The 24,862-nt window shown below is 33.9% G+C and overlaps 3 protein-coding genes and 1 long non-coding RNA gene across 4 annotated transcripts; all 4 read right to left on the reverse strand.

Moving 5' to 3' along the window:
• Window positions 1-1,472: 1,472 nt before the first annotated feature.
• LOC133857083 (uncharacterized) lies at window positions 1,473-2,652 on the reverse strand. Its single transcript, XR_009898295.1, has 3 exons — window positions 2,604-2,652; window positions 2,484-2,520; window positions 1,473-1,594 (listed from the first exon to the last, which is right to left on the reverse strand). It is a non-coding gene; the product is annotated as an uncharacterized LOC133857083 (long non-coding RNA).
• Window positions 2,653-2,984: 332 nt separating this feature from the next.
• LOC133856482 (linamarin synthase 2-like) lies at window positions 2,985-6,047 on the reverse strand. Its single transcript, XM_062291517.1, has 2 exons — window positions 5,351-6,047; window positions 2,985-4,217 (listed from the first exon to the last, which is right to left on the reverse strand). The coding sequence occupies exons 1-2, from the start codon at window positions 5,856-5,858 to the stop codon at window positions 3,298-3,300; spliced, it is 1,428 nt and encodes a 475-aa protein (XP_062147501.1). The 5' UTR covers window positions 5,859-6,047; the 3' UTR covers window positions 2,985-3,297.
• Window positions 6,048-9,198: 3,151 nt separating this feature from the next.
• LOC133856506 (haloacid dehalogenase-like hydrolase domain-containing protein At4g39970) lies at window positions 9,199-12,810 on the reverse strand. Its single transcript, XM_062291552.1, has 11 exons — window positions 12,395-12,810; window positions 12,221-12,314; window positions 11,544-11,588; window positions 11,383-11,433; window positions 11,045-11,119; window positions 10,914-10,947; window positions 10,397-10,452; window positions 10,262-10,321; window positions 9,759-9,818; window positions 9,582-9,628; window positions 9,199-9,492 (listed from the first exon to the last, which is right to left on the reverse strand). Exons 1-11 carry the CDS (start codon window positions 12,754-12,756, stop codon window positions 9,444-9,446), a joined length of 933 nt encoding a protein of 310 aa, XP_062147536.1. The 5' UTR covers window positions 12,757-12,810; the 3' UTR covers window positions 9,199-9,443.
• A 4,597-nt stretch (window positions 12,811-17,407) lies between these two features.
• Window positions 17,408-18,478, reverse strand: LOC133857973 (EPIDERMAL PATTERNING FACTOR-like protein 1). The gene is made up of 2 exons (XM_062293368.1): window positions 18,079-18,478; window positions 17,408-17,976 (listed from the first exon to the last, which is right to left on the reverse strand). Exons 1-2 carry the CDS (start codon window positions 18,205-18,207, stop codon window positions 17,731-17,733), a joined length of 375 nt encoding a protein of 124 aa, XP_062149352.1. The 5' UTR covers window positions 18,208-18,478; the 3' UTR covers window positions 17,408-17,730.
• Window positions 18,479-24,862: the final 6,384 nt, after the last annotated feature.

Raw genomic sequence — 24,862 nt, forward strand, 5'->3', positions numbered from 1 at the left:
GTTAACATTAGCAAGTGAATTCAACGAGTAATTTTATATGTACATTAAGTGTCCATCATATGTCTATTAAAAAATAAAGTGGCTTTTAAAATTACTATTTGATCAATCACATGCTTAATGGTGGTTTTAAAAGTCATCTCCTTTTTTGAAGGACATTTGATGAATACTTAATGAACATATAAAATTACTCAAATTCAATCCCTTAAGGTCATGTCTACTTCAAGAGTAATTCTACATGTACACTAAGTACTGTCCATCAAATGTACATAAAAAAGATGTGGCTTTTAAAATCACCATTAAATATGTGATTGATTAAATGATGATTTTAAAAATTACTTCATTTTTTTATAGATACTTGATAGACACTTCATGTATATTTAAAATTACTCCTATTTCAATTTTAGTCACATTTCTCGTGAAAAGGTACTTGTTACTCAATGGTTGTGACTATACATAGGATTGCACGACTCATACAAAATGTGCTGCAACATTAGCTCATCTGCTTGCACAAATATCTTGCATAAGCCAAATTTTAAGGACTTGTGAGAGATTCCTTTAGCTTTGTACTATTTTATAGAGAAAAAAAAAATGCTTCAATATTAGCCGTTAGATGGGCACTATGATCAGGTTGCATAAATATCTTTCACCACCGCTTTTTACAAAAAGTGAACAACTAAATAATATTCTATTTCTGGGTCTATTTGTATGTAGCGAATGATATCTAAAGTGTCATTGTGAGATAATGGGATTGCATTTAATTTTCTTAAACATGTAACGAATAAATAAGAGCAGTTCAAGGAACCTTAACATTTTCCAAATCAACTCAAAAGATTAATATTAATCTTAGCTTAATTTTATTAATGAATTTATAGTGTCTTTAAATAGACACTTACAATATATAGTAAAAGTAAAAGACTAACTAGAATAAAATACTTCTAATGTTATGAATAATATAACATATCATCTCTAACATTTAAATGATGATAATCCTAATCCTAATCTCACTGTTATCAATAAAGATAACTTATATTTTTAAGTTATTATAATCTTAAATTCTTAATGAAATTATACATTTTTTATTTCAAATTAAGAGTATTTAAAACTCCTTCTGCTGTAGGATATAGACCCGTAACATGGTAGGATCAAAATTTGTTTCTTAGGATCTTCATGTGCACCTAGGATACCTTTAGAGGTTAGGAAGACCATTTCTCGAGCTATGTTGATTATGGAGTGATTGAGATAGGTTATGATCTAGTACTGTGATAATTAAGTAGAAAGTTGTGGAGGTCTAGCAGGTATGTCGAGCGAACGAGCTAAAGAGTTGGAGAGTTTAAAGGTAGTAGGGAGTAGGAGTTTGATATTCAAAGAGGGTTTAATTTCTTTCCTAAGATAAGGTTAATTAAGCATGAATTAAAGGCAAGGTCAAGATCAAGATATATTACTTACGCATGTGGTCACATACTGCGTGGGGTTTTCTGGCTTCAAGTGCTGAACCCATCTTTAGCAAATTTCAAGGCCTTGTGATAGCTTCCTTTAGCTTTGTACCATTTTATAGGGTAAGATGGTTCAATATTAGCCGGACGTTGGATGGGCACTGCGTCAAACATCCAAATTTTTTATGAACAAACATTCAAATTTTTTATCACACCAAATTCATACGAACAAACATTCAAATTTTTGTGGGCCTCCGGTGCACGTTGGAACATGCAGATCTACTTGAACAAGCCCAAAAAAATCTACTGTTGTGTTCCTTCACTCTATAACACAGATCTGCTTTAGAATTTAGAATTTTGATATGCACCACACAATTTTGTCAGTACGAAGTACGGAAACTTTTTGGCTCCTTTGTTTTACTTGGTAATTAACATTATTACAGCTCTGTCAGAAGCATGCATGTTACCTAGTACCTATTCACGAGAAAATACGAGTACAATTGAAATAGACATGACCAAATTGAGGGGTTGAAATTTTGGTTGCTAACGTTAACCAAGTAACGAGAAAGGATATATTTTGGAAAAGTTGAATGGTGATCATCTGTAAGGTTTATTGCTGTATCTGTAAAATATAAATCTTACTTTTAAATATTTATATGCGCATTATGTTTTTTTTAAAAGCATTCACATAATTATTGTCGTTATTATTCGCTATCCGCATATTAGGTAGTAAGCTTGTTTAAATCTTTTGGGTCTCTATTATATATATATTAAGCAATTTTAAAAATAATTTAGGCCGATTTTTAGTATTTTGAGCTTGTTTTAATTTTTTTTAAAGCCTTAATCTTTTAAAAATATATTGATTTCAAATTACTTTTGTCTTTTTGTCCAAGTGTTACACGAGAAAGCAACACCGCCAACCAAATCAATATAAACATAACATTTCTATGTCTAATCCAAAACGACGTCATTTTAATGAATATATTAAATATAAAATATATATTATATACAAAAAATATGTTAATGCAGTTAATAAACGCATTCGCGCACCTTAAAATCGCTCTTAAGTTTCATTCGGATGAACATTCTGCATGTGAATAATGCATAACATTAGTCTCCATATGTATCGTAGTGATTAATTGCGGCAAAAGGATGATAAAGCACAAGCACCTGGGGCAACCTCTTGAAAGAAATGCATTGATAAGTGCTTCATTACTTGAAACCACTCGAATAATTAGTTGAAAGATTAATATGAGTAGGTAGATGAAGATCTAAGAAATATTACAGAACAAAATTAAATCTCAAAAAATATAACTGCCTATTATATGGACCATGGAGAGTGACCCGAGATAAAGGGAAGGCAACATATATAAAATAAAGATATATCTTATGTTGAACAGGGTCTCACTTATATTTCATGTTCAATAATAGAGTTTGGTAGAATTTTACTACCAAAAGGAAAATGAATCATACTTCAAAAAAGAGAAATCACATCGATCTCAATCAATAGCGTAGCTTAGATCTTCAATAAAAATAAATACTTCATTAAATTTATTCATTGATTTTGTTTGGTAGGTACAAAGCTTTATGTAGGCTGCTATCTATTATTCTAGTGGAATTAGGATAAAAGAAAATTAACTACTACCTACAGGATAACATAATGGATAAGATAAATTAATACAAGTCTAGAATTAGTATAACTACGAAAAGAGATATGATATGTTTACAACTCTTAATAAGAATCATCATTTCAATTTCATGCACCTTAGACTTTAAGCTTATACGACATTCACTTTAAAAATAAAAGATAGGAAAAATAATATGGATATAGATAATTAAGAACTCTGTACTCCTGTAGTCAGCATTAGAGAGCCTCCTTAATTAACCTTTCAAAACTTTGGTAAGATGAACCTCCAATATCAGTAGTTTCCACTGCTTTCTGCTTCCATTCTAATGTCTTTTGCCTCATCACCTTCCCATTATCCCCTTCCATCACTTCTTTAACAAGTGCTTCAATCTCATCACGTTTTACATCATGGTTGATTTCCATGCCAATTCCCCAGGTGGTACAAGCGTACCGACAATTAGTTTGTTGCTCAGCGAAAAATGGCCAACAAATAATAGGCACACCACTGCATATGCTTTCTAATGTAGAGTTCCATCCACAATGTGTTAGGAAAACCCCTATTGATGGGTGTGACAGCACTTGCTCTTGGGGGCACCAACTTACTAGCAATCCTCTATCCCTAGTTTCCTCTAAAAAATCTTCAGGCAAATTTGTTGAATCTCCTATTACCATGTCCGGCCTAACTATCCACAAAAATGGGTGCTTGCTATTTGCAAGTCCCCATGCAAACTCTTTCAAATGATGTTCAGTCATCACGGTAATGCTACCATAGTTTACGTACACAATAGATTTAGGTTCCCTTTTATCAAGCCATTGGAGACATTCTGAGTCTTCTTTCCATAAGCTTGAACTTAAGGACTTGAGTTGGTTATCTGGCACATGCCGGCCTAGCAAGGGAAGTGGACCTATATTGTAAATGCGAGGGAACATGGCTGAAATTGCTTCTAGTACTTCATATTCAAACTCATCAAATGTGTTGAAGATGATTGCAGAAGAATCCAAGCAATTTCGTGCTTCTGATCCCTGAAACTCGAACATGATTTCATTAGTATCAGTGATTCTAATGAAACTAGGGAAGTCCTTGAGCCGAATGTTTTTCATGCAAGGAATCCAACTGATTGGTGTGTCAAGTGTGCCGTCATCTTTGAAGCTTTCGTCTATAACACGGGAAAGATAAAATTATGTTTGGGGAATGTTGTCAAACTCATGCTAAATATTGCAATTTTTAGAAACTGAAATAATGTTGATATATGACAAAATTGCATGCATGTCCACTCTAGGTGAAAATTCATATATAATTATGATCGCAACATAAACAACCGCGCGTGTATATTCTCATACTTCTAATTTTTTATTTTTTTTTTTAAAGAAAAATATTAGATACTATAATTCTATCCAATATTCATATATACAATAAGGATGGCGTGACACTCACAACTAATTATTGGATTACTCTTTATTAAATAATAATAAAAAAAGATCAAATAATTGATTTGGAGTGTCATGTCAATATTGTTAGACAATTAGAAGATAAAAATATAATATCTAGAATTGCTTATTTTTTTAATCTGCAGTAACACTGTCAAACAACCATTTTCACAACTGAGTTTTATTCCTGATCAGGTTCTTCGACACTTTTCTTTTTTAAAAAATAAAAAATAAAAATAGCTGCAATTACTATATTTCTTTGCTATGTCTCGATAAAGAATGGAAGACACGTGCCATGCACATGTATATATAGTAAAGAGAACTGCTAATATTGTTTAGTCATCAAAACATGCTTTTACTTATGATTTAGTAAAAAGCAATACTATTTTGTAGATTGTTGTACTATTATCATACAACTTAGATAATAGTAAAAATTAGTATTTGAATTGTTACATTATCTCAATTATATGATAGTCATGTAAAGTGTACTAAAAAGCATTTCTCTATAGTAAAAGCAATATTATCTTGACACTACTTTCCTCTCTCTGGCAGGGAAAGATAAAATGACTATTATTGTATATTTTTTGGGAGATGGTCGCATAAATTTGATGCAATAAATAAGTACGAGAAATGTTCATACAAAAATAATTATTTATTTTTATTTATTAATGTTAAAATATTAATTGTAAATAATTAAATTTATTAAATAAAAGTGTCGAATTCGAAGTTGACTTTATAATATAATTCCAAAACGAATCAAAACAAATTAAATAAAGAACGAAGAGGCATCATGTGGTTTCCAATCAAACTTCAGATATCCCAATTCAGTGCACAAATTAACATAAGGATCGGAAGTACAAACCTTTGAAGGGAATAATGCCTCTTTTGATGAGTTCATTGAAGTTCAGATATCCCATTAACCCACAAGCTGAAGCAGTCCAAAATTGAACCTCTGGGATGCCTAACTCTTTTCCAGCTTTACGACCAAAACCCGTAATCCCATCAGAAATTATGCAAGTGATTGGAGGCACTTTAGACGAGGAGTTAAGCTTAAGCACAAGCTCTTTAAATGGGGCCAAACAATTCTTTCTTGTGGAATCACATAGGGCTGGGACATCCTGGGTTGCATCCTGGTCAGACGGTGGCAACCCATCGGGTATAGTTTCAAACCGAAAATCCGGTAAGCCCTTCATGTGGTCGGGTCCTTTGGACCGGACTAGTCGCATGTGGTTGAACTCGGTGTTGACAAAGGTTATGTGGAAGCCCCTCCAGTGTAGGAGCTTGGCTAATCGCATCATGGGGGTGACATGCCCTTGTGCTGGGAATGGGACGCAAACTGCATGGGGTTTACTGGCTTCAACTGAACCCATCTTTATAAAGATGGATTCAAATTTCAAGGAGTTGTGATAGCTTCCTTTAGCTTTGTACTAATATATAGAAACAATGCTTCAATATTAGCCGTACGTTAGATGGGCACCGTAATGATCAGGCTGTTAGCCGATAAAAAGAGATAAATGTAATATTTCATCACCACTTTGATCTTTGAATAGTAGCCAGAATTATCGATTATTTGAGTTTGACTTTTATAAGGACCTATTATGAATTAGGTTTTTTTGTGATCTCCATTCTCCAATAATAGCTTATCGATCACGTCAGAGTGTAACATCAAAACACTTGCAGCCAAAAACAGTATTTGTGGTCGTCCTTCACTTATGTCTTGGTGGCGTGCTGGAGCAGAAGCTTCAAGTGGTTAGGGACTAGGGAGAGTGAATAAAAGTTACCACTATGGCTCTGGTTTTGATTCTTTGTTTGGGTATATATATGTAATTTTGCATGATTATAATTAAATGCTTTTGATTTCTTGGCGGAGGAAGGGGGCAGTGCTCCGGCAGCGGCGGCACTGCGTTGGACACATAGATATGCTTGAGGAAGCCCACAAAAATCTACCTTTGCGGACCTTCAATTTATAACATAGCGTTAGATCAATGGATCAAGATCCTCTCTAATTGAGAGGAACTGGAGAGGAGCCGGTTAGTTTTTATCAGGAGTATTTTTCGTAATTTTACACTATGTAAAATTATAAAAATATCCTTAATAATAATTGACCGGCTCCTTTTCAGTTGAAACTCGATCAACTAGAGAGAATCCCGTTGCGTCACGTTACCTTGTAATTTTGATATGACGTGAATATTATATAGATAACTCAATATACACCACCCAATTTTTTCATTATAAAGTACGCGTGGTCCCCAACCGATTGAGCTACCTATTGGAAACATTCAACAAATAATTTTAGGAGTACATTAAGTGTCTATCAAGTGTCCATTAATAAATGAGGTGGCTTTTAAAATCAACATTTGATCAAAATTATTATTTGATTAACACACGCCCAATGATAATTTTAAATGCCACCTCATTTTTTTATGAATATTTAATGGACACTTAATGTACATGTAGAATTACTCGAATTCAAGTGTCTATTAAAAATTGAGGTGGCTTTTAAAATCACTATTTGATCAAAATCATCATTTGATCAATCACATGCCCAATAATAATTTTAAAAGCCATTTCATTTTTTAATGGATACTTAATGTACGTATAGAATTACTTGAATTCATTCCCTTAAACTCATGTCTACTTCAAGAGTAATTCTACATGTATATTAAGTGTCCATCAAGTGTGCATAAAAAATGAGGTGGCTTTTAAAATCACCATTAAACATGTGATTGATCAAATGATGATTTTATCGAAATGATGATTTTAAAAGTCACCTCATTTTTTTATGGACACTTAATAAATACTTAATGTACATGTAAAATTACTCTTATTTCAATTGTAGTCACATTTTTCGTGAAAAAGGTACTAGCATGCATGTTACTCATGGTTCTGACTATACCATAGGATTGCACCACTCATACAAAATGTGCTGCAATATTAGCTCATAGGATTGCACAAATATTTTGCATAAGCCAAATTTTAAGGACTTGTGAGAGATTCCCTTAGCTTTGTACTATTTTGTGGAGAAAAAAAAAATGCTTCAATATTAGCCGTTAGATGGGCACTATGATCAGGTTGCATAAATATCTTTCACCACCACTTTTTACAAAAAGTGAACAACTAAATAATATTCTATTTCTGGGTCTATTTGTATGTAGCAAATGATATCGAAAGTGTCATCGCGAGATAATGGGATTGCATGTTACGGATAAATAAGAGTAGTTCGATGAATCTTAACATGCACACCTTCCAAATTAACTCAAGAGACTAATATTAATCTTAGCTTAATTTTATTAATGAACTTATAGTGTCTTTAAATAGACACTTACAATGCATAGTAAAAATAAAAGACTAACTAGAATAAAATACTTCTAATGTTAAATAATATAACATATCATCTCTAACATTTAAATGATGATAAGCCTAATCCTAATCCTAATCTCAATGTTATCAATAAAGATAACTTATATCTTTAAGTTATTATAATCTTTAAGTTCTAATGAAATTATACATTTCTTATTTTGAATTAAGAGTACTTAAGACTCCTTCTGCCGTAGGATATAGACCCGTAACATGGTAGGATCAAAATTTGTTTCTTAGGATCTTCATGTGCACCTAGGATACCTTAAGAGGTTAGGAAGACGATGTCTCGAGCTCTGTTGATTATGGAGTGATTGAGATAGGTTATGATTGAGTGTGAAAATTAAGTAGGAAGTTGTGGAGGTCCAGCAGGTATGTCGAGCGAACAAGCTAAAGAGTTGGAGAGTTTAAAGGTAGGTAATAGGGATTAGGAGTTTGATATTCAAAGAGGGTTTAATTTCTTTCCTAAAACAAGGTTAATTAAGCATGAATTAAAGGCAAACATTAGTTTGCCTTCAATTTTACATATAGGATGTCTTGCTTTAAACAGTTTTTACTGCATTAGCTGACTCTTTATGTATTAGCTAGGTAGTTCCCTTTCCTTATACACACACGAACGACATACACTCACCATATCTGTGGGGTCCAGGTGGGTCCTTCATATGAGCCCCACTGATGCGAATAACACCAAAAAAAAAAAAAAAAAAAAACAATCAACTAAAAAAACAATAGGAGTAATTTCCTAGTAGCTCAATATATTAAGCTCTCTTCAAAGGAACACACTTTTCTGTGTTTAAGTTAACAATGAGAATTACTAAGAAAATCACCATTGGAAAACAAACATTTCTGAAATTCACATGGAAGATATACCCGATTGTTAAGAATCAAGTTAGCGATGAATGCAGGGCTTTTTAAAACAGTTCTACCTCTTCTGTAACACTTAACAGGCCAAAACACCATATATATAATATCCACCATCCATTCAGAAAACTTACGATATGCGTCATTGCAATTTATTGAGACGGAATTTGTTGATCAGGATAAAACTCATGTCAGTAAAGAAAAGGAACTCAGCAAGGAAAAGGTGTCTTGTGATAGTGGACTACATACCCGTAGCAGATGAAGATCGAAGGAGATAATGATAAGAACAATCCAGAGTAGATTAGAGATTGAATACCGATTGTATGGTTGAAACAAAAGACTACTTACTGTATGTAATACGTTCTATAAATATCAATACAAAGAATCCCAAAACACATGGGAAACAATTCAATCAAAACTCTTTACGATTTGATCCTTTTGTATGATGTTTCTTTAACACTATTATTCATAAAACAAAAGAATAAAAGTAGGTGAGAGAGACAGAGTATGAGCTTTATAATGCCTTAGAATCATGTCATGTCACAACCTTTACATTTGTGGTAATTCAATGGAAGGACCATTTTTTTTTCCAAGGGGCTGGTAAATCAAAAGGGTGATTTTTTAACATGAAGACAAATTCCGCAGATAATTGGGTAATTTCAATCACAGCCCAAATTCTACTAAAAAAATAAAATCCACAAGCTCATCTGGCAGTGTAGAAAAAATTGATGTGTTTTCTAACTGGCAGGGACAACCTTTTGAAGTAATAACTCCAAGTCTTTCAATCTACATAGATGGTGGGCAACCTATGTGAGCTGTCAGACGAAACAACAACAGACAGTTTCAATCATATATAAAGGAAATGACTACCATACCTTACATTACTCAAATCAGGATAGATGGCTATTGCATCTTTAAAATCCTACATCAAATAAATATAAACAAAATCAGTGATCTCATTGAGCAACTACCTGGCTATCAATTGCCAGCATACGCCATGTATCATGTCAGTAATTTTCTTTGCTTAAGAACTAAATAGGGAAAAGCTTAACCTGTTCAGCTGTTGAAGATGTATAGGTAATCACACATGACATCCCAGCTTTTGTTGCTGCCTACAAATTTAGTTTGCATCACGGTTTATCATGGTTAGAGATAAAATGTGGAACAGCAACTAAAAATTTGTGATAGAGCAGTGGAACTGATAGAAAAAGTAACCCTCATTAACATAAGAATCCAAACTATTTTATATAATATAATTCACTGTTATCTAAGGTTTTGACAATGCTTTCAATGTTAAGGAGGGTACATGCACTTGTTGAGCCTCTCTACCTACTAGCTTTAAGCATCTAGGTTGGAAAATGAGATATAACTTGGACATAAGAGAAGGTGCTAAAAGGAATCTAATATCTATTAGGTGTGTGTTTGGTTATGGGTATATATACTCAACGACCCTCTCTACGTATAGCTTAAACATTTGAGTTAGAAGCTTCAACACTCAGTGTTCCTCATTTTTCAGCATGTAAAGTAACTGATAATTACAAATCACAAGATCTACCTGTAGTCCAATAACACTGTCCTCCACTACCAAACAATCTCTTGGTGACACGCCTAGCCTCTGCAAGGCATATAATTTTACAGTTTTAATCATGATATATTTCAAGTAACAGGAAGCGTGAATGGTTCAAATTACCTTGGAAGCTGTCAGATAAATTGATGGATCAGGCTTCTTTTCCTTCACATCATCACCTGCAAGCCAAAAAGACAGAATAGTAAAAGATTTGATTGTCAGAGTTGCAAAATATAGCACATACATCCATACCAACATACACACACACACACACACACACATGAGTACTGTATAATTTGAAAAGAAAAATGAACAATTTGGAATGGGTGCCAACATCAACAACGTTATATTACTGAAACTATGTAAATGGTTTAGAACTATGACCAAATCGAAATGGCGGGAAAATGACGTGGTTTGCAACTATGCTTGAACAAACAGAATGGAGTGATAGAGTTTTTCCGGCGTGCAGAATAACTTTAATATAACAAAGAGAAACAACAAAACAGTGAATGATCCCAAGTGCATATGTAGATGTTCCTATAAACATATGGCACATGCAAATGCAGATAGTCCACAAGACTCTCAGACATAATATGGGTGAAACACACAGAATATCCCATTTCAAAAGTGGTCAACATACCGGCAAGGAAGCAATCAAGACTTTGAAAGCGCTCCTAAGACGAGGAAAACAAAAACAGACAAATGAATATTTATTGCAGAAGAACAGAAAAGTATATGCTATAATAAAAATAGACCAAAAAAATAACTTACAATTCCTATAAGGTTTTCAAGACAGAGTATAACCGAACTTTTAGTTGCTGCAGAGCAAACAGCTAATTTTTTTCCCTACAACAATGAACAGAAAAAGGTATCACCATCAGCTAGCACATATACACATTCCTAAGAGACAAATGCCGCCAATATTAAAGAAGAAGCAAATGCAAAAGAGTAAATCTAGAAGAGAAGGTACTAAGCAATTAAACCTATATGCATAAAATGCAAACAGATGGTCTAAGAACCCATTATCAATCAAGAAATTGCATGTGCAATAAGTGAGTTTGATATACCATGAAAATATAATTGTATTTTAACAGTAAATTTTATCTTACAGCAGCCTTGGCCTCATCCATCAATCTCAAAACCCCAGGTCTAGGTTCCACCTGGTGAAAACAGTATCAGTCCGTATTTCTAGTTGCCCATCAACTTAATTGATAATATAAACAAAAGCAACAGAAAAATTAGAGCATAAGAAATATCAAGTTCTCCTTACAGTTCCAGATTTGATTATTTCTTTGTACCTTTCAGTCTTCCAATCCTACAACACCACAAAAGGATCAATTACGAGTCTAGATTTAAATAAAATTCAATACAATGGAAAAAAAAAAAAAAAAAAAAAAAAAAAAAAAAAAAAAAAAAAAAAAAAAAAAAAAAAAAAACCTAATAATTAAGAAATAATGGTAACTTATTTACAGCATGTGTTTGTAAATGATCAGAACCAACGGACTATTTCAAAATCTAGAGCTTCTATGTCCATATTCTGTAGTTATCAAGATAAAGAATACCATTCAATGGAAAAATGTATGCTTTGGAATCGGTTGACACCTCATGCGAAAAGATTTGGAATTTGAGGCCTCCAATTCCAGTGACAAATACAGCAGTCAGGAAAATGAAGTATAACGCTTATTCAGCTATTCTCCATTCAATTTCTCAGAGAAAATGAAGTAAACGAATAAAGAACTCCCACATTCTCTCTGTACTTTTCTTAAGATATGTGTCAGTGTGTGTGTTTAAGAGTAAATCTTCCAAAAGGATTTGTTTCCAATCAGTTATACCTTCTCTCATTAGCCATCTCAAAATCACACGCCTATAGTAGCCTCACATTTTCTCAGCATCCAAACACGAAATAGAACAATTTTAAAAAATAAAACCAAGTAAAAAAGACAAAACCTGAAGAGTATCGATCAACTTGGCTCGGTCCTCATCGGCCTCCGGCGGCTTCTCGAATATCGTCGACGACGGCCACCCGTGCTCCCCAAAGTACCTTCACAATCCCCAAACCCCAACCAATCAACAAAAGGAATCGACAAGAATATTTAACAAAAAAGAACAAGTTGGGAGAACCATCGCATTTTGGGCTTGCCGCCTCCGATTCGATTCTGGAGCACGTCGTAGAAGTCTGAGCCCCAATTGAGAGGCTGTGGTGACGAAGCGCAGCGGACATTGAAGTGAGCGAAGGCGTCGTTGTAGGCCTGGCGGTGCAAGTGCTCGGACTCCAGGATCACGCCGTCGCAGTCGAATACCAGAACTTCCAGACCTTTCGAAGAAGCCGAGGCCGAAACCGAAACCGAAACCGAGAGCGGTTTCTCGGAGGCGAAGGGTCTTCTTCGGACGGTTCGGAAGCGAAAATTGGTGACGTGGCGGAGAGGGTTAGGAGGAGGAGCAAGAAAGTTTGGGGCAGAAGAGAGCCTTATCGTGCACGCCATGGCCGATTGGCTGTGTGGCTTTGGGCACTGCCTGTTGTTTTAACGGATTTAACGACCGACCGTTACGAACCTTTAAATATGGTTTGCTTCTTTTTCTTTTCTTTTTTTTATCACAAAACACTCAAATTTATTTTCACGACAAAAATAATAAAGTAAAATATTATTTGGCTGATTAGGCTAGTTTTCTTTTGTCAATTAATAACATAAAATACATAGTAACCAAACCCTCTAAATAAATACCATTGAATTACTATCTTAATTAACATAACAATACTTGATAAACCAATCATCAACACATACTGATCGAGATCCAAATTGTCATTTAGTTAATTACATTACATGCCTCCAAAATTACAATTTTGTAAACACCTCACCGAAATATTAATATGATAAAATCACACTAGGTCCTCAAAAGTTATGAACATGAATGGTCCTAACAGCTCAAGAAGTCGCATCTACCTCCTTTTGATCTTCTTGTTCGAAGTCTAACGTTGACTCCCTATCTTTTTTACGGTGAGATTTGCGCATCTTGTAGGACTTCTGGTATAACCCTATAATTCAAATGGGTTATCTCGTCCAAATGGCAAATACTGATCTAATTGTTTGAACATAGCACATGATTTGAATTTTCCTAAGCATTTTAAATTCTGATCCCTTCCGTTCCAATCACATCGCACCTAATCCTTCCTAAAACATCAGCCCTACACATTTTCTTACCCTAATCTCGCTTCTTCTATTTGATAAAACTTTTTAAATTTATTTTCGATTGCTACATGTTCGGCGGGATGTTACATATGTCAATTTTAATTCAAAAGGATGATGTCACTGAAAATAAGCATAAAAATATATAATTATTTAAATATCATGTTGCATGGACATGGACTTTTTTTTTCCAATGAGGCTTACTATTTTGTATTTTCATCATTTTCCTTTTTTGGGGTTGGGAAATTATGCAGTACAATTGCAGGGTCAAGGTGGGCCTTTTCTGTTTTCTATTGAGTCACAGATGAAGAGGAGTGGAAAATGGGAATTATGGATCCAAAAATGTTGTTTGTTAGGTAAAGGTGGGCTTTTTCTGTTGTCTATTGAATTACAAAGAAGAAGTAGAGTGGAAAATGGGAATGGATCCACCAAAATGTGTTTGAGAAAGTCTGTTGGGCTAGGCATGGCCGGCTCGATGTATTTTGGGGCCTTAGACGAGAAGTTTAATAGAAGCATTTTATTTAAAATTAAATAATAATTAATTTAAAATTACATTTTTATTTAAAATTCATTCTTCTCGCTTTTTGGGATGCTAAATTACTTATTAAGTTTTAATATTTCAATTTTTTTAACATTTTCTTTTTAATTTTTAACTCTTTTTTTTTAATAGGAATATTTCCTTTTTAATTGATAATATGACTAATCTATTTAATCTTTCTTGTGGCATTATTGATCTTAGGTAGGATTTTATTAATTTTACTTTTAAAAAACTTCTCTATGCAGAAGCAACTGTAATAGGAATTGTTAATAAAATTCTATAAGCGATACTTGCATTAGGAAAAGAATGAAGTCTTTATATATATATATATATATATATATATATATATATATATATATATATATATATATATATATATATATATATATATATATATATATATATATTTACCTCAAGTTTTTTTATATAATTTAATGTGTCAATTGAAGCACTTTCTCTTCTATTTGTAAAATTTCTGTTAAAACTTTTAGTTCTGAAAATAAAAATTTATGGAATAATTTTAAGGAATTGAATAGTAAGTTATTGAAAAATGATGAAAATGGAGAAGAAGAGAGAAATTCAAATTCAAATAAGACTTGAATAGGAAAATTGAGATAAAAAAATGGAAACTTATAAAGAGTATGATTTTTTTTATAGGATCCTATAAAGAGTATGATTTGAAATGGAAACCGAGAGACTTTCCATTTTTTTAGCCTTTTTTTTTCTTTTTTCTTTTTTCATTGTATTTTGTCTTTAAATGTTGGACTTAACTTAAGACCTTCAATTTTGGTAATTAAGGCTGAGACTTACCATATCTTCTAAGCATTTATTTTATTTTATTTTTTCTTTCTATTTTGTCTTTGAATGTTAGACTTAACTTAAGTCTTTCAATTTTGGTAGTTAAGGTCTTCATGACTTTTTAGACTCTCCATATCTTTTTAGCATTTTTTTTTTTTTTTCATTCTATTTTGTTTTTGAACGTTGGACTTAACTTAAGGCCTTCATGACTTTTTAGACTTTTCATATCTTCTTAGCATTTATTTTTTTTTATTTTTTTCATTCTATTTGTTTTTTAGCGTTGAACTTAACTTAAGGCATTCAATTTTGGTAATTAAGGCATTCATGATTTTTGAGACTTTTCATATATTCTTAGCATTTATTTATTTCATTCTATGTTGTCTTTGAACGTTGGACTTAACTTAAGGCTTCCAATTTTAGTAATTAAAGCATCAAAAGTCAAACTTTTGAGATTTTTTATATCTTCTTAGCATTTATTTATTATTATTTTTATTCTATTTTGTCTTTGAACTTGGACTTAACTTAAGGTCTTCAATTTTTGTAATTAAGGCCTCAAAAGTCAGACTTTTGAGACTTTCCATATCTTTTTAGCATTTTATTTTTTTTTTCATTCTATTTTGTCTTTGAACGTTAGACTTAACTTAAAGCCTTCAATTTTTGTAATTAAGGCCTCAAAAGTCATACATTTGAGACTTTCAATATCTTTTTAGCATTTTTTTTTCATTTTATTTTGTCTTTGAACGTTGGATTTAACTTAAGGCCTTCAATTTTAGTAATTAATGCTTTCATTACTTTTGAGATTTTCCATATCTTTTTAGCATTTTTTAATTTTAATTCATTTCTTAAATTTATTTTTACCATAATTTTGGGGCCTTATTAGAGTGTATTGATGGTAATTAAGGCCTTTTTTTTAAGATTTTTTTTTTAATTGGGGGCCTTAGGTGGCCGCTTAATCCACCTAAGGCTCCAGCTAACCTGAGGGCTAGGTTGTATAGTGAATGTGTTTGAAAAGTCTTTTCTTCTTTTCAAATACACTTCTTTTTCTTTTTCTTTTTTTAAAAAAAAAAAAAAAAATTATCAATCTAAACACTTTTCAAAAAATAAAACACAAAACACTTTTGAAAAATTACATGCTTATTTTTCAAATATAAAGACTAACTTGTTTACTTGTTAAAAAATAAAAGGGTGGCTTTGGGTGGCTACCCAAATAGAAGAAGGATGGTTGTATAGTCACCTCCAAGGAAGGAGAAGGGATGGCCATACAAACAACTCCAATAGAGAGTGGTAGTGTAGTTTAGTCATCCCAATAAAGTAGAGATGGTTATAAAACTGCCTCAACAGAGGAGAGGGGTGACCCTTCAACTACACAATCACCCATGATTTTTTTTTTTTTTTTTTTTTTTTTTAGAAATATAAAACACACTTTTCAAAAGTTTTACTAAAGAATTTTTATGTATAAATCCCACCCATAGAAAATATTTTTCAAATTTCACTTTTCACTTATTTAAAAACTCGTCTCAAAATAAAATGAGCCCCACTAAACAGGGACGGATGACCGTCCTCCGTCACCCTCTTTTTCTTAAAAAATATATTTTTTTATTATTAATGGGGTGCTGGGGACGGTCATCATTTCCCAAACAAAATACAAAATCACATATTCACTTTTCAAAAACTTTGACCATATTCCATATATATACGTGACATTTTTCAGATGTTATTTTAAGTGGCGTAGATTTTGAATGAATATATATATTATGGGATTTGATTCATACACAACACCATCACAACAATCACACAACAACCCCTCATATGAAGGCGGGCCCCAGTGTGTAGGGTCCACCTTCATGTGAGGAGTTGTTTCCATATATTATAACCAAGGAATTGTCCTTGGTGATAATATTGTTCAAGCCCAATAAAGATATTTTGGAAACTGTCGGGAGCGACTTTTGCCTCATCCACAGACAGGTGTACCATACTGCACAACTCTTGGCTGTCTGGGCATGGCCAATATTGATTGCCACAGTTACAAATGTTGTCTTCTTCTTCTTCTTCTTCTTTTCTTCAGAAAAAAAGCACAGAACTCTTACATGTTACACGTCTCCTCTGTGTGCCAACAGACTGCCAACTTCTTTGTAACGAGTATCGGATCGATCTATTAAATAAGTCAGCTGATCAACTCAGTTTGAACCAACGAACCCATTAGTGAAACCCAAAAGACACAAAAGCAACACGTTTTCCAGGATATACTGTTAAAACAATCTCAGGATTCTAACACAGACGTAATAATTTAGAGGTTGGAATCTTTCAAGACAAAACCAGAGAGTTCAAACTGGTAGTACGATGCAAGTGCTGGGATATTATTAAGGAAAGCATTTAATTAACCAGCCATCGAAAAAGAACTCTATTATATATATATATATATATATATATAATATATATCACCAAAATAACCAAGAACTGTTCGACGTCAGCAGTTCATATGCTGAGGTATTTTTGACAATTTGATGGAGATTGCTTGCTACTGCAAAGATATGAGAGTGAGAGAGAGACAGAGACAGTGACAGCGGTGATGGGCCATGTAAATCCCAAGAAGATAAGGCAAGACAAGAAATCTAAGCAAAAAATAAAAAATAAAAAATCCCATTAATTAAAATGAAAGGTCCTAAAACAGGGATTAATTAAAAACAGAAAGAAAATGAGAAACAATGAAGTTGGAGGGGGAAGGTCTGTTGCGATTTCTGTACATTGTATAGAATTTCAGAGTATACATATAATGGTGGGCCGGTGGCACCATTGACATGTCCGTCCTATTTCTTAAGAAAAGAAATTACGGGGACCTCTTCAACAAAATCTAAAATTAAAAATAACCACAAAATTACAGATAAATCGATGGCAGTTTACAGACCCAACACCATTTTGTCATGAACTCTGTTCTTCTAGGGGTTGAAAAGGCGATCTTGGCAACGGCATTTCCAACCCAATGGCTTGTAATTGGAGTACCTGTTACCTCGAGGCGATTGGTCGAAGAACTCCGTCGGAGCGGTTTGCGCCAAACGACTCAAACCCGGCTGACTTGGCATGGTCGGCACCTGGACCGCCATGCATGGGTGGCACTCGTTGCACTTGTTATGGCAGCTCGGGGGGGTCGACCCAAGCCTGCTTTTCTCCTCAAATAACAAGCCCTGCACATTTACAAAACACCCAGTTCCATTGTAATGAAATAAAGAAAGACACCCATGAAATTATTCAGAGACAGAGCACCAAGACAGGCTTATAGCTTTTACCCGATGAGATGAACTTGGAGGCTGCTGTTGCTGGTTAAAGCCAGAGGCTGGGGAGATAAGATATAGAACCACAATAACTAATGTAGCCGTGCGAAGAAGATATGAATTAATTGAATTCATCACGGTCATCAAAGAAAATCATGTCACCATGAAGTCAAAGAAACGAAGTAAAAACAAGAAGAAAGAAAAAAAAAACTAATTTCTACCAGAAGCAACCGGATCAAGACAGAGTGAAACAGAGTTTTTGGTTAAATATTTTTATGGTCTTGAATAGAGAGAAGGAAGGAGGTGCATAAATTGGGGATCACAAGGCGCAGATGGCAGCAGAACAATGAAAGGAACAATACGGAAGAGAGAAACAAATAGGGACAGTCCACATCAGAGGTTGGAGGACTCCTTGGTCACATTTCTGTAAGAGCATCTTCACCAGGATGCTTTTAACTGCTCAAGATACAAAATTTCTTATTTTATTTTAGGGTTAAATGCAAAATTGTCCCCGTGGTTTGTAAACTTTATTTTTTGTCCCTATGAGTTTTACTTTTTATTATTGATAGTACTGCGCTATGAGAAAATATACAAATAGTACATTCGTCTATTTTTTCATCCAAAACTAACAGAAATTCACGTCAACGCCATGTGGCATCATTCAAAATGCGACACTTGGCTACGTTTTTTTTTTTTTTTTTTAATTTTAAGGCTTTTAAAAAAAAAAAAAAAAAATATTGTAAGGGTGGCTTTTGGGCCACAAGAGGGTGGCCAGTCACCCATTTGGCCTTGGGGTGGTTCGGCCAACCCCAAGGTAAAACCATCAAATTTTTTTGCTTCTCGTTTTGCCCTTGAGAAGTGGCCGAACCACCCCCATGGGCCACGGGGGTGGTTTGGCCAACACCAGATCGGCCGGTTTGAGAGTGGCCGAACCACCCCGTGGCCTATGGGGGTGGTTCGGCCACCCCCAAGGCAAAACCCTCAAATTTTTTTGTTTCCCGTTTTACCTTTGAGGGTGGCCGAACCACGCCCATCAGCCACGAGGGTGATTCAGCCACCCCTAAATCGGCCGGTCTAGGAGTGGCCGAACCACCCCCATGTGGCCCAAAAGGGCCACCCCAAAAATTATTATTATTTTAAATAAAAAAAAAAGCCTTAAAATTTTTTTAAAAAAAAAATTATAAAATATATTATGGCCACATGTCGTATTTTGAATGGTACCACGTGGCGCTAACGTGGATTTCTGCTAGTTTTAGATGGAAAAATAGATGGAGGTACCATTTGCATCTTTTCTCATAGCACAGGTACCACCTATGATAAAAAGTAAAACTGAAGAAGTAAAAAATAAAGTTTTCAAACCACAAGGGGCAAGTATGTATTTAATCCTTTATTTTATTTTATTTACCAACTTTTCAATACAAATTATTTATCTCAATATTATTTGTTTGGGTGCAACCGCGAAACGGCGTCATTCTACTCACTCGAACGACTCTTAAAACATGCATTACAGCGTGCGATTTCAAATGCTATAAAAGGCTTTGACTTCTCTCAGTAGACACCAATTGATTTTCATACGAGATGATCAAAGGTCCAATCCAACAAATCATATCAAAGCAAGGGGTCATGGGTTTGAGTCGCGGGAGAGATCTGCTCACGTGGACGGCTCTAAAAATATGTCTTTCTGAATGCGATTTCGAATGTTATAAAAGAGTTTAACTCTCCAATTAATTTTTATGATGAGATGGTCAAAAGTTCATTTCAACATTATTTTTTAATGTTTTTCTTTATTATTATTAAGATATGTTATAGCTCCTTCTAGTATTTTTTTGGGTCCTTTTATACTGACATATCATTTTTATTTTTATTTTTCCTTTTTGTAGTAAAAACAAGAAAAATAAACCAAACTGTAATTTTATTTTTTTTTTATTTTATTAAAAACTGAATGTCATGTAAATATAAAAAGATGTAAAAAAAAACAACAGCTCTACTATTTCTTTTGATTTGAAGGCTGTCTTTTCGGTGAGTGTAGCTGGAAGGAAAGCGAAAGGGTGGCTTATCACATTTGTGGGTAAAAACAAATAAAAAGTGGGGGGAGTAGTTAAAATGAGCATTGAATATTGGCAGGCTCACTTTTTTTTCAGTGTTCAGAATTCAGAACATTTCCGGTTTGACTGCGACTCGTTTTAATAAATAAGAAAGAGAAAATACGTAGACAACATTTACTACACCTACCATATGATTGTGCCCCAGAAAGTGGTTATAAATGAATACAAAATATAAAAATATAAAATAAAATAAAATAAAAAGTTGGCTTTCAATCCCGTATAGGTATGAAAAAAGGTCAGAATAAAACAAATAAAAAAAATAATATTATTATTAATTTTCTTTATTTTCTTTTTATAAATACATAAAAAAAAATTACAACAAATTAGGGCTTGGTAACCAAGTAATTAAATACTAAGAATGAAAGTACGCAGAAGCAATGTTTGCGAAAATACGATCTTAATGAGTCTTCGCACGGATGCTAATGCAAGATTCCCCACTAATTAATGTGTAAAAGGTGTACAAAAAGTCTAAAGCACTCAAATACCGGTTGTGTAACTATTACAGAGAGAACAAAGAGGATACATAAAATACAAAAGTGGTAAAACCAACAACACAACACAATACAGCACTGGCCAGTTGGGAGTCGCCGGCGCTAGCGCGTGAAGACCTCTCTCCTGCTGAGGATGCCATAGACTGCTAGAAACCACCAACAACAGTGGTAAGGGAAGGAAGGGTGGAGGAACGTGTTCTCCACGTGTTGACGAGTGAGATGCACTCGTTGGCGCTTGCTATCCACGCTTCATTGAGGGGAGATCCGGAGGGAGTGCGGCTAGTGTCGACGAAGACGGAAGATGGCATGGAGCACGAAGGAGAGGCGCATGTTATGTTGAATTCGGCTGAGAATCGCATATGTATGTTTGAAAATCTATGCCCAAATTCCCATCCAAACTCGGTTGTGGACATGGTGGAGGAGAGGGAAGGTCGGCGAGGGTTGTAGTGTTGGTAGAAAACGTAAAGATAATAACCTCCATGGAGGCAAGTAGTGCTAGAGTAAACTCTAGTAAGATAGGGGCCTCAAAAGCGGCGAAAGTTGACAGGGAAGAGAGGAGGTGGGGAAGAGAAGATTTTGAAAAAAAGGATGGAGGGGGAGGAGGGAACGCTCCTCACATGGTGTTTTGGCTGAAGATCTGGTCAGAGAAGGGTTTGAGAGAGACGACGCTTGATCGAGAGCCTTTTTAAAAGTAATATTAGTTAGATTATAAGAACTTCATAAAAAAAATAAAAAAATTAATGATTGATTTTCACTACTACATCATTTCAATTACATGACATTCGTATAGATATATAGTGAGACTAAGTACATATATTTATGTTTTGTCAAAAACTTTAATATCATCTTTTATCTACAACTACTATAGATTGACATATTGGGACCGGAATATGTGCAATAAACTTGTTCTGACAATTCGAATATGTTGGGCTTAGACTGTCCGAGCACATGCTCGAACAAGTAAAGCACATGGATGTTTATAGTCTATTAATTAAATTATTGTTCTAACTTGTAAGTCACTTGTTTAATCCGATTTTATAAATACACCTCACTGTCTTAAAACACATTAAACATTAAACTAAAAAATTAAAATGATATATCATCATAAACACTCGTAGATACGACAATATTATATATAAAAATATTGAAGGTCATTGGAATATAAATATTGAAATCGTCTTTCCTTTTCTGGGATGCCACTCAAATGAGACAAACCATTGGGAAAGAGCAGCGACTATTTTCATGTAATACAACAAATAAATAAATAAATTTAAACTAAATTATTAATCACAATTCAAGCAGAATAAAAATAAAAAACCTAATGAATAAAACTGGTCTCTCTCTGCCAGAATACCTAATCAAGCTTTACGGGTATTCACAGCATTCCTTTGTTTGTTTTTACTTGCCATTTCCGTATTTCCTGATTTGTGGCAGAGATTTTTACGCATCTCTCAAATTAGTCAAAGCTGCCAACAGATTGAAAATGAGATTTCGATCAGAGTGTACTGGTGACAGTAAAAAGTAACCCAAACGTGACCTTTTTTCTTGTTTCTTCTCTCTTCTGGTTTTTTTTTCCAGTGAACCCAGAATGGAAAAAGAGAAGGCATTTTATTTTTCACTGTTTGAGGTTTAGCTTTTGGTTTTTTTTCTTTTTTTCTTTTACAAGTGATTATCATCAAAGAGAGTAAAAGATGGTTTTCGATCCCTTTACAAGTTTTCATCTATGACTATCAGTGACTCTATCGCTTACTATTCTGAGAGCAAAATGGTTGGTACTGATGAGAGGGACTTCTGCGCCGCTTCCAAAACCTTTCTCTCTCTTCTTCTTGTTCTTCTTCTTCTTCTTCTAAATACTGCATGCATGGTTGTAACTTTTAGTGTACTACTTTCTCAGGTTGATGGAGAGGTTACGTCTAAGAATCATATGGTACAAATCTTGACAACTAATATTCCAGGGTTTCAACGGTGGTGATGTGATGACAGGCACAGCCAACCCCAGTTGTGTACAGATAGAAGACTTGAAGTGGACGAAACCAACAAATAAAAAATAACTTCACTGGAGGACTGCTTGAGACTCAGCCAGTAATAGGACGACACCCTAATGCCTGACTTTTTCTTTTTTTCTCTATTTTTTTTTTAAAAAAAATAAAATAAAAATTCTTGTGGTTGTAAATAATGCCTGACTTATTAATTATTGACTCCCATTTATATGTGATATATATATATATATATATATATATATATATATATATATATATATATTATTCCTTTTTGTCCATACGTTGATTGTGTTGCGTACAGTTGCCCTTGCCCACTGCGACCTTCACTAATTTTCTCTTTTCTCTCCTCCTGTTTCTGAATTTAAATGGCAGCACACATGCAGCTTGGTAGTTTGCTTGATTGAGATTAGCTCAATTCGTTGATTAAATTGTTGCATGCTAAACCCTTGAATGATTGAGGGATCTTATGGGGCTTATCTTATTTGTCCAAGCAGATGTTCAAACAATTGTAAATCTTGGCTGCAATTTTGATGGACCGTAACATAGTGGGTCGCTGAATCTACAAGCATAATAATTCACAACTCTTCTGCAAATCCAAGGAAATTGAATTACTGAAAAAAAATAAATAAAATAAAATAAAATTCATGAGTGTATCTTACCGAGAAACTAAGAAAAATATTGAAGTCGGGCAAGTAAGTGTGTTTGGTTTGAATAAAATGTAGAATAATATTCTACTTTTTTTAAAAAAAATAAATCATATTTTATTCAACTTTTTCAAATTTTATCTCACAAAGTTAAACCTCGTAATTCGCACAGTAAATTAGAATAATATTCTAATTCAACACCCAAACGGTTCATCCTTACTAAGCTTAAATAAATTACAAAAGTACCATATCACAACTCAATCGAATGAGACAGAACAATGAACAACTTTAATTGACCACAGCTCTTGAGATATGAATGGTCCTTATCTCTTTGATTGACCGAATTATCGATCGAACTTCTCAAACATTGGAATTTGAAACTTACGCTGACAATCCATTTTGATGTAGAAAATGTTGAAATTAGAAACTTTCCATTTAATATGACTTTGTACCCATATGAATAAGCTTTGTAACGCCGCAGTGATTGTCTTCATCCGATATTAGTATCACAAGATTTGGTCGTTTTACTATGACCGGTCATTTTGTAAATTAGCATGCATCATCCTCCTTGGGTTGGAGGGAACTCGCCCTCGAATTCAAATTGTTTTGCTTCGATATTTTGGATGTCCAATCAATCCCTTCCGTCATGTCCACAATAACTAAAAAACTTGATGCCATAAGAGAAACAACTTGCAACCAACCACAATATAACGCTCAATAATATATCTAAAACTCTTCGCACCAACTCGAGATAAATTAATCTTCACATGCCTTTTACTTATTTTCTTTAGCTCAATTTTTTTTTTCCCCAACATGCCAAAATCAAAATCAAAATTTTGATTAGAAAAAACTAACATAAAATTTTCAGCTCCAACAAAATTAACATAATTGATTTTTTTAGACCCAATCCAGATACTTCACTCGTTAAACTTTGATCAAACACATGGTGTACATTATTCTCTTCAACAATTTTTATGGTATCAATCGAAAAACTTACCTTCTTCAATAGATTCCTCTTTGTAATGATAGATGTCATAGATCGGTGAAGAGTCTCAATCTACTGAAGAATCCCCCTCAACAAATTCATCTTCCTCCTCCACGTGAGATAGATTTAATAGATAGATTTGAAGTTTAACAATCAAGTGGTGAGCAGCTGGTTCAACGCATCAAACCTCACCTCACCTCCATCCGTTAAAATCGCGCATCTTCAACCCTAAGAAAATCAACATAATTGATTTTTTCAAGACCCAATCAAGATACTTAACTCTTGGAACTTTCATCAAACAAATGGTGCACATGCACCCTTCCGTGCAAGAGTACTGTCTGCTGCAGTGGAATCCCTCTCGTCCTCAAACAACAAATTCTCGATTGCTAACAAGTGAAAGAAGGATCTCTTCATGTTAGATATTTGGGGATACCTTTGATTACGAGGAAGTTAACAGTTTATGATTGCTCATTATTAATGGAAAAGATTATAGCAAGGATCAATTCTTGGTTATCAAAGAAATCGCCGTTTTCGATCAGGAAGATTGCAACTTCTTTCTTTTGTCCTGTACAAC

Source organism: Alnus glutinosa, chromosome 14 (genome assembly GCF_958979055.1).
Source record: "Alnus glutinosa chromosome 14, dhAlnGlut1.1, whole genome shotgun sequence".
Taxonomy (NCBI): domain Eukaryota; kingdom Viridiplantae; phylum Streptophyta; class Magnoliopsida; order Fagales; family Betulaceae; genus Alnus; species Alnus glutinosa.

Excerpts from the sequence above, each read along its gene's own strand:
- LOC133857973 (XM_062293368.1), bottom strand. The coding sequence starts at position 18,207 with ATGACCGTGATGAATTCAATTAATTCATATCTTCTTCGCACGGCTACA. Across the intron at positions 17,977-18,078 it reads CTCCAAGTTCATCTCATCGG|GGCTTGTTATTTGAGGAGAA; the intron begins GTAAAAGCTATA and ends GTAAATGTGCAG.
- LOC133856482 (XM_062291517.1), bottom strand. The coding sequence starts at position 5,858 with ATGGGTTCAGTTGAAGCCAGTAAACCCCATGCAGTTTGCGTCCCATTC. Across the intron at positions 4,218-5,350 it reads AGGCATTATTCCCTTCAAAG|ACGAAAGCTTCAAAGATGAC; the intron begins GTTTGTACTTCC and ends CCCGTGTTATAG.
- LOC133856506 (XM_062291552.1), bottom strand. The coding sequence starts at position 12,756 with ATGGCGTGCACGATAAGGCTCTCTTCTGCCCCAAACTTTCTTGCTCCT. Across the intron at positions 11,589-12,220 it reads AGTTGATCGATACTCTTCAG|GATTGGAAGACTGAAAGGTA; the intron begins GTTTTGTCTTTT and ends GTGGTGTTGTAG. Across the intron at positions 10,453-10,913 it reads TCTTGATTGCTTCCTTGCCG|GTGATGATGTGAAGGAAAAG; the intron begins GTATGTTGACCA and ends TTTGGCTTGCAG.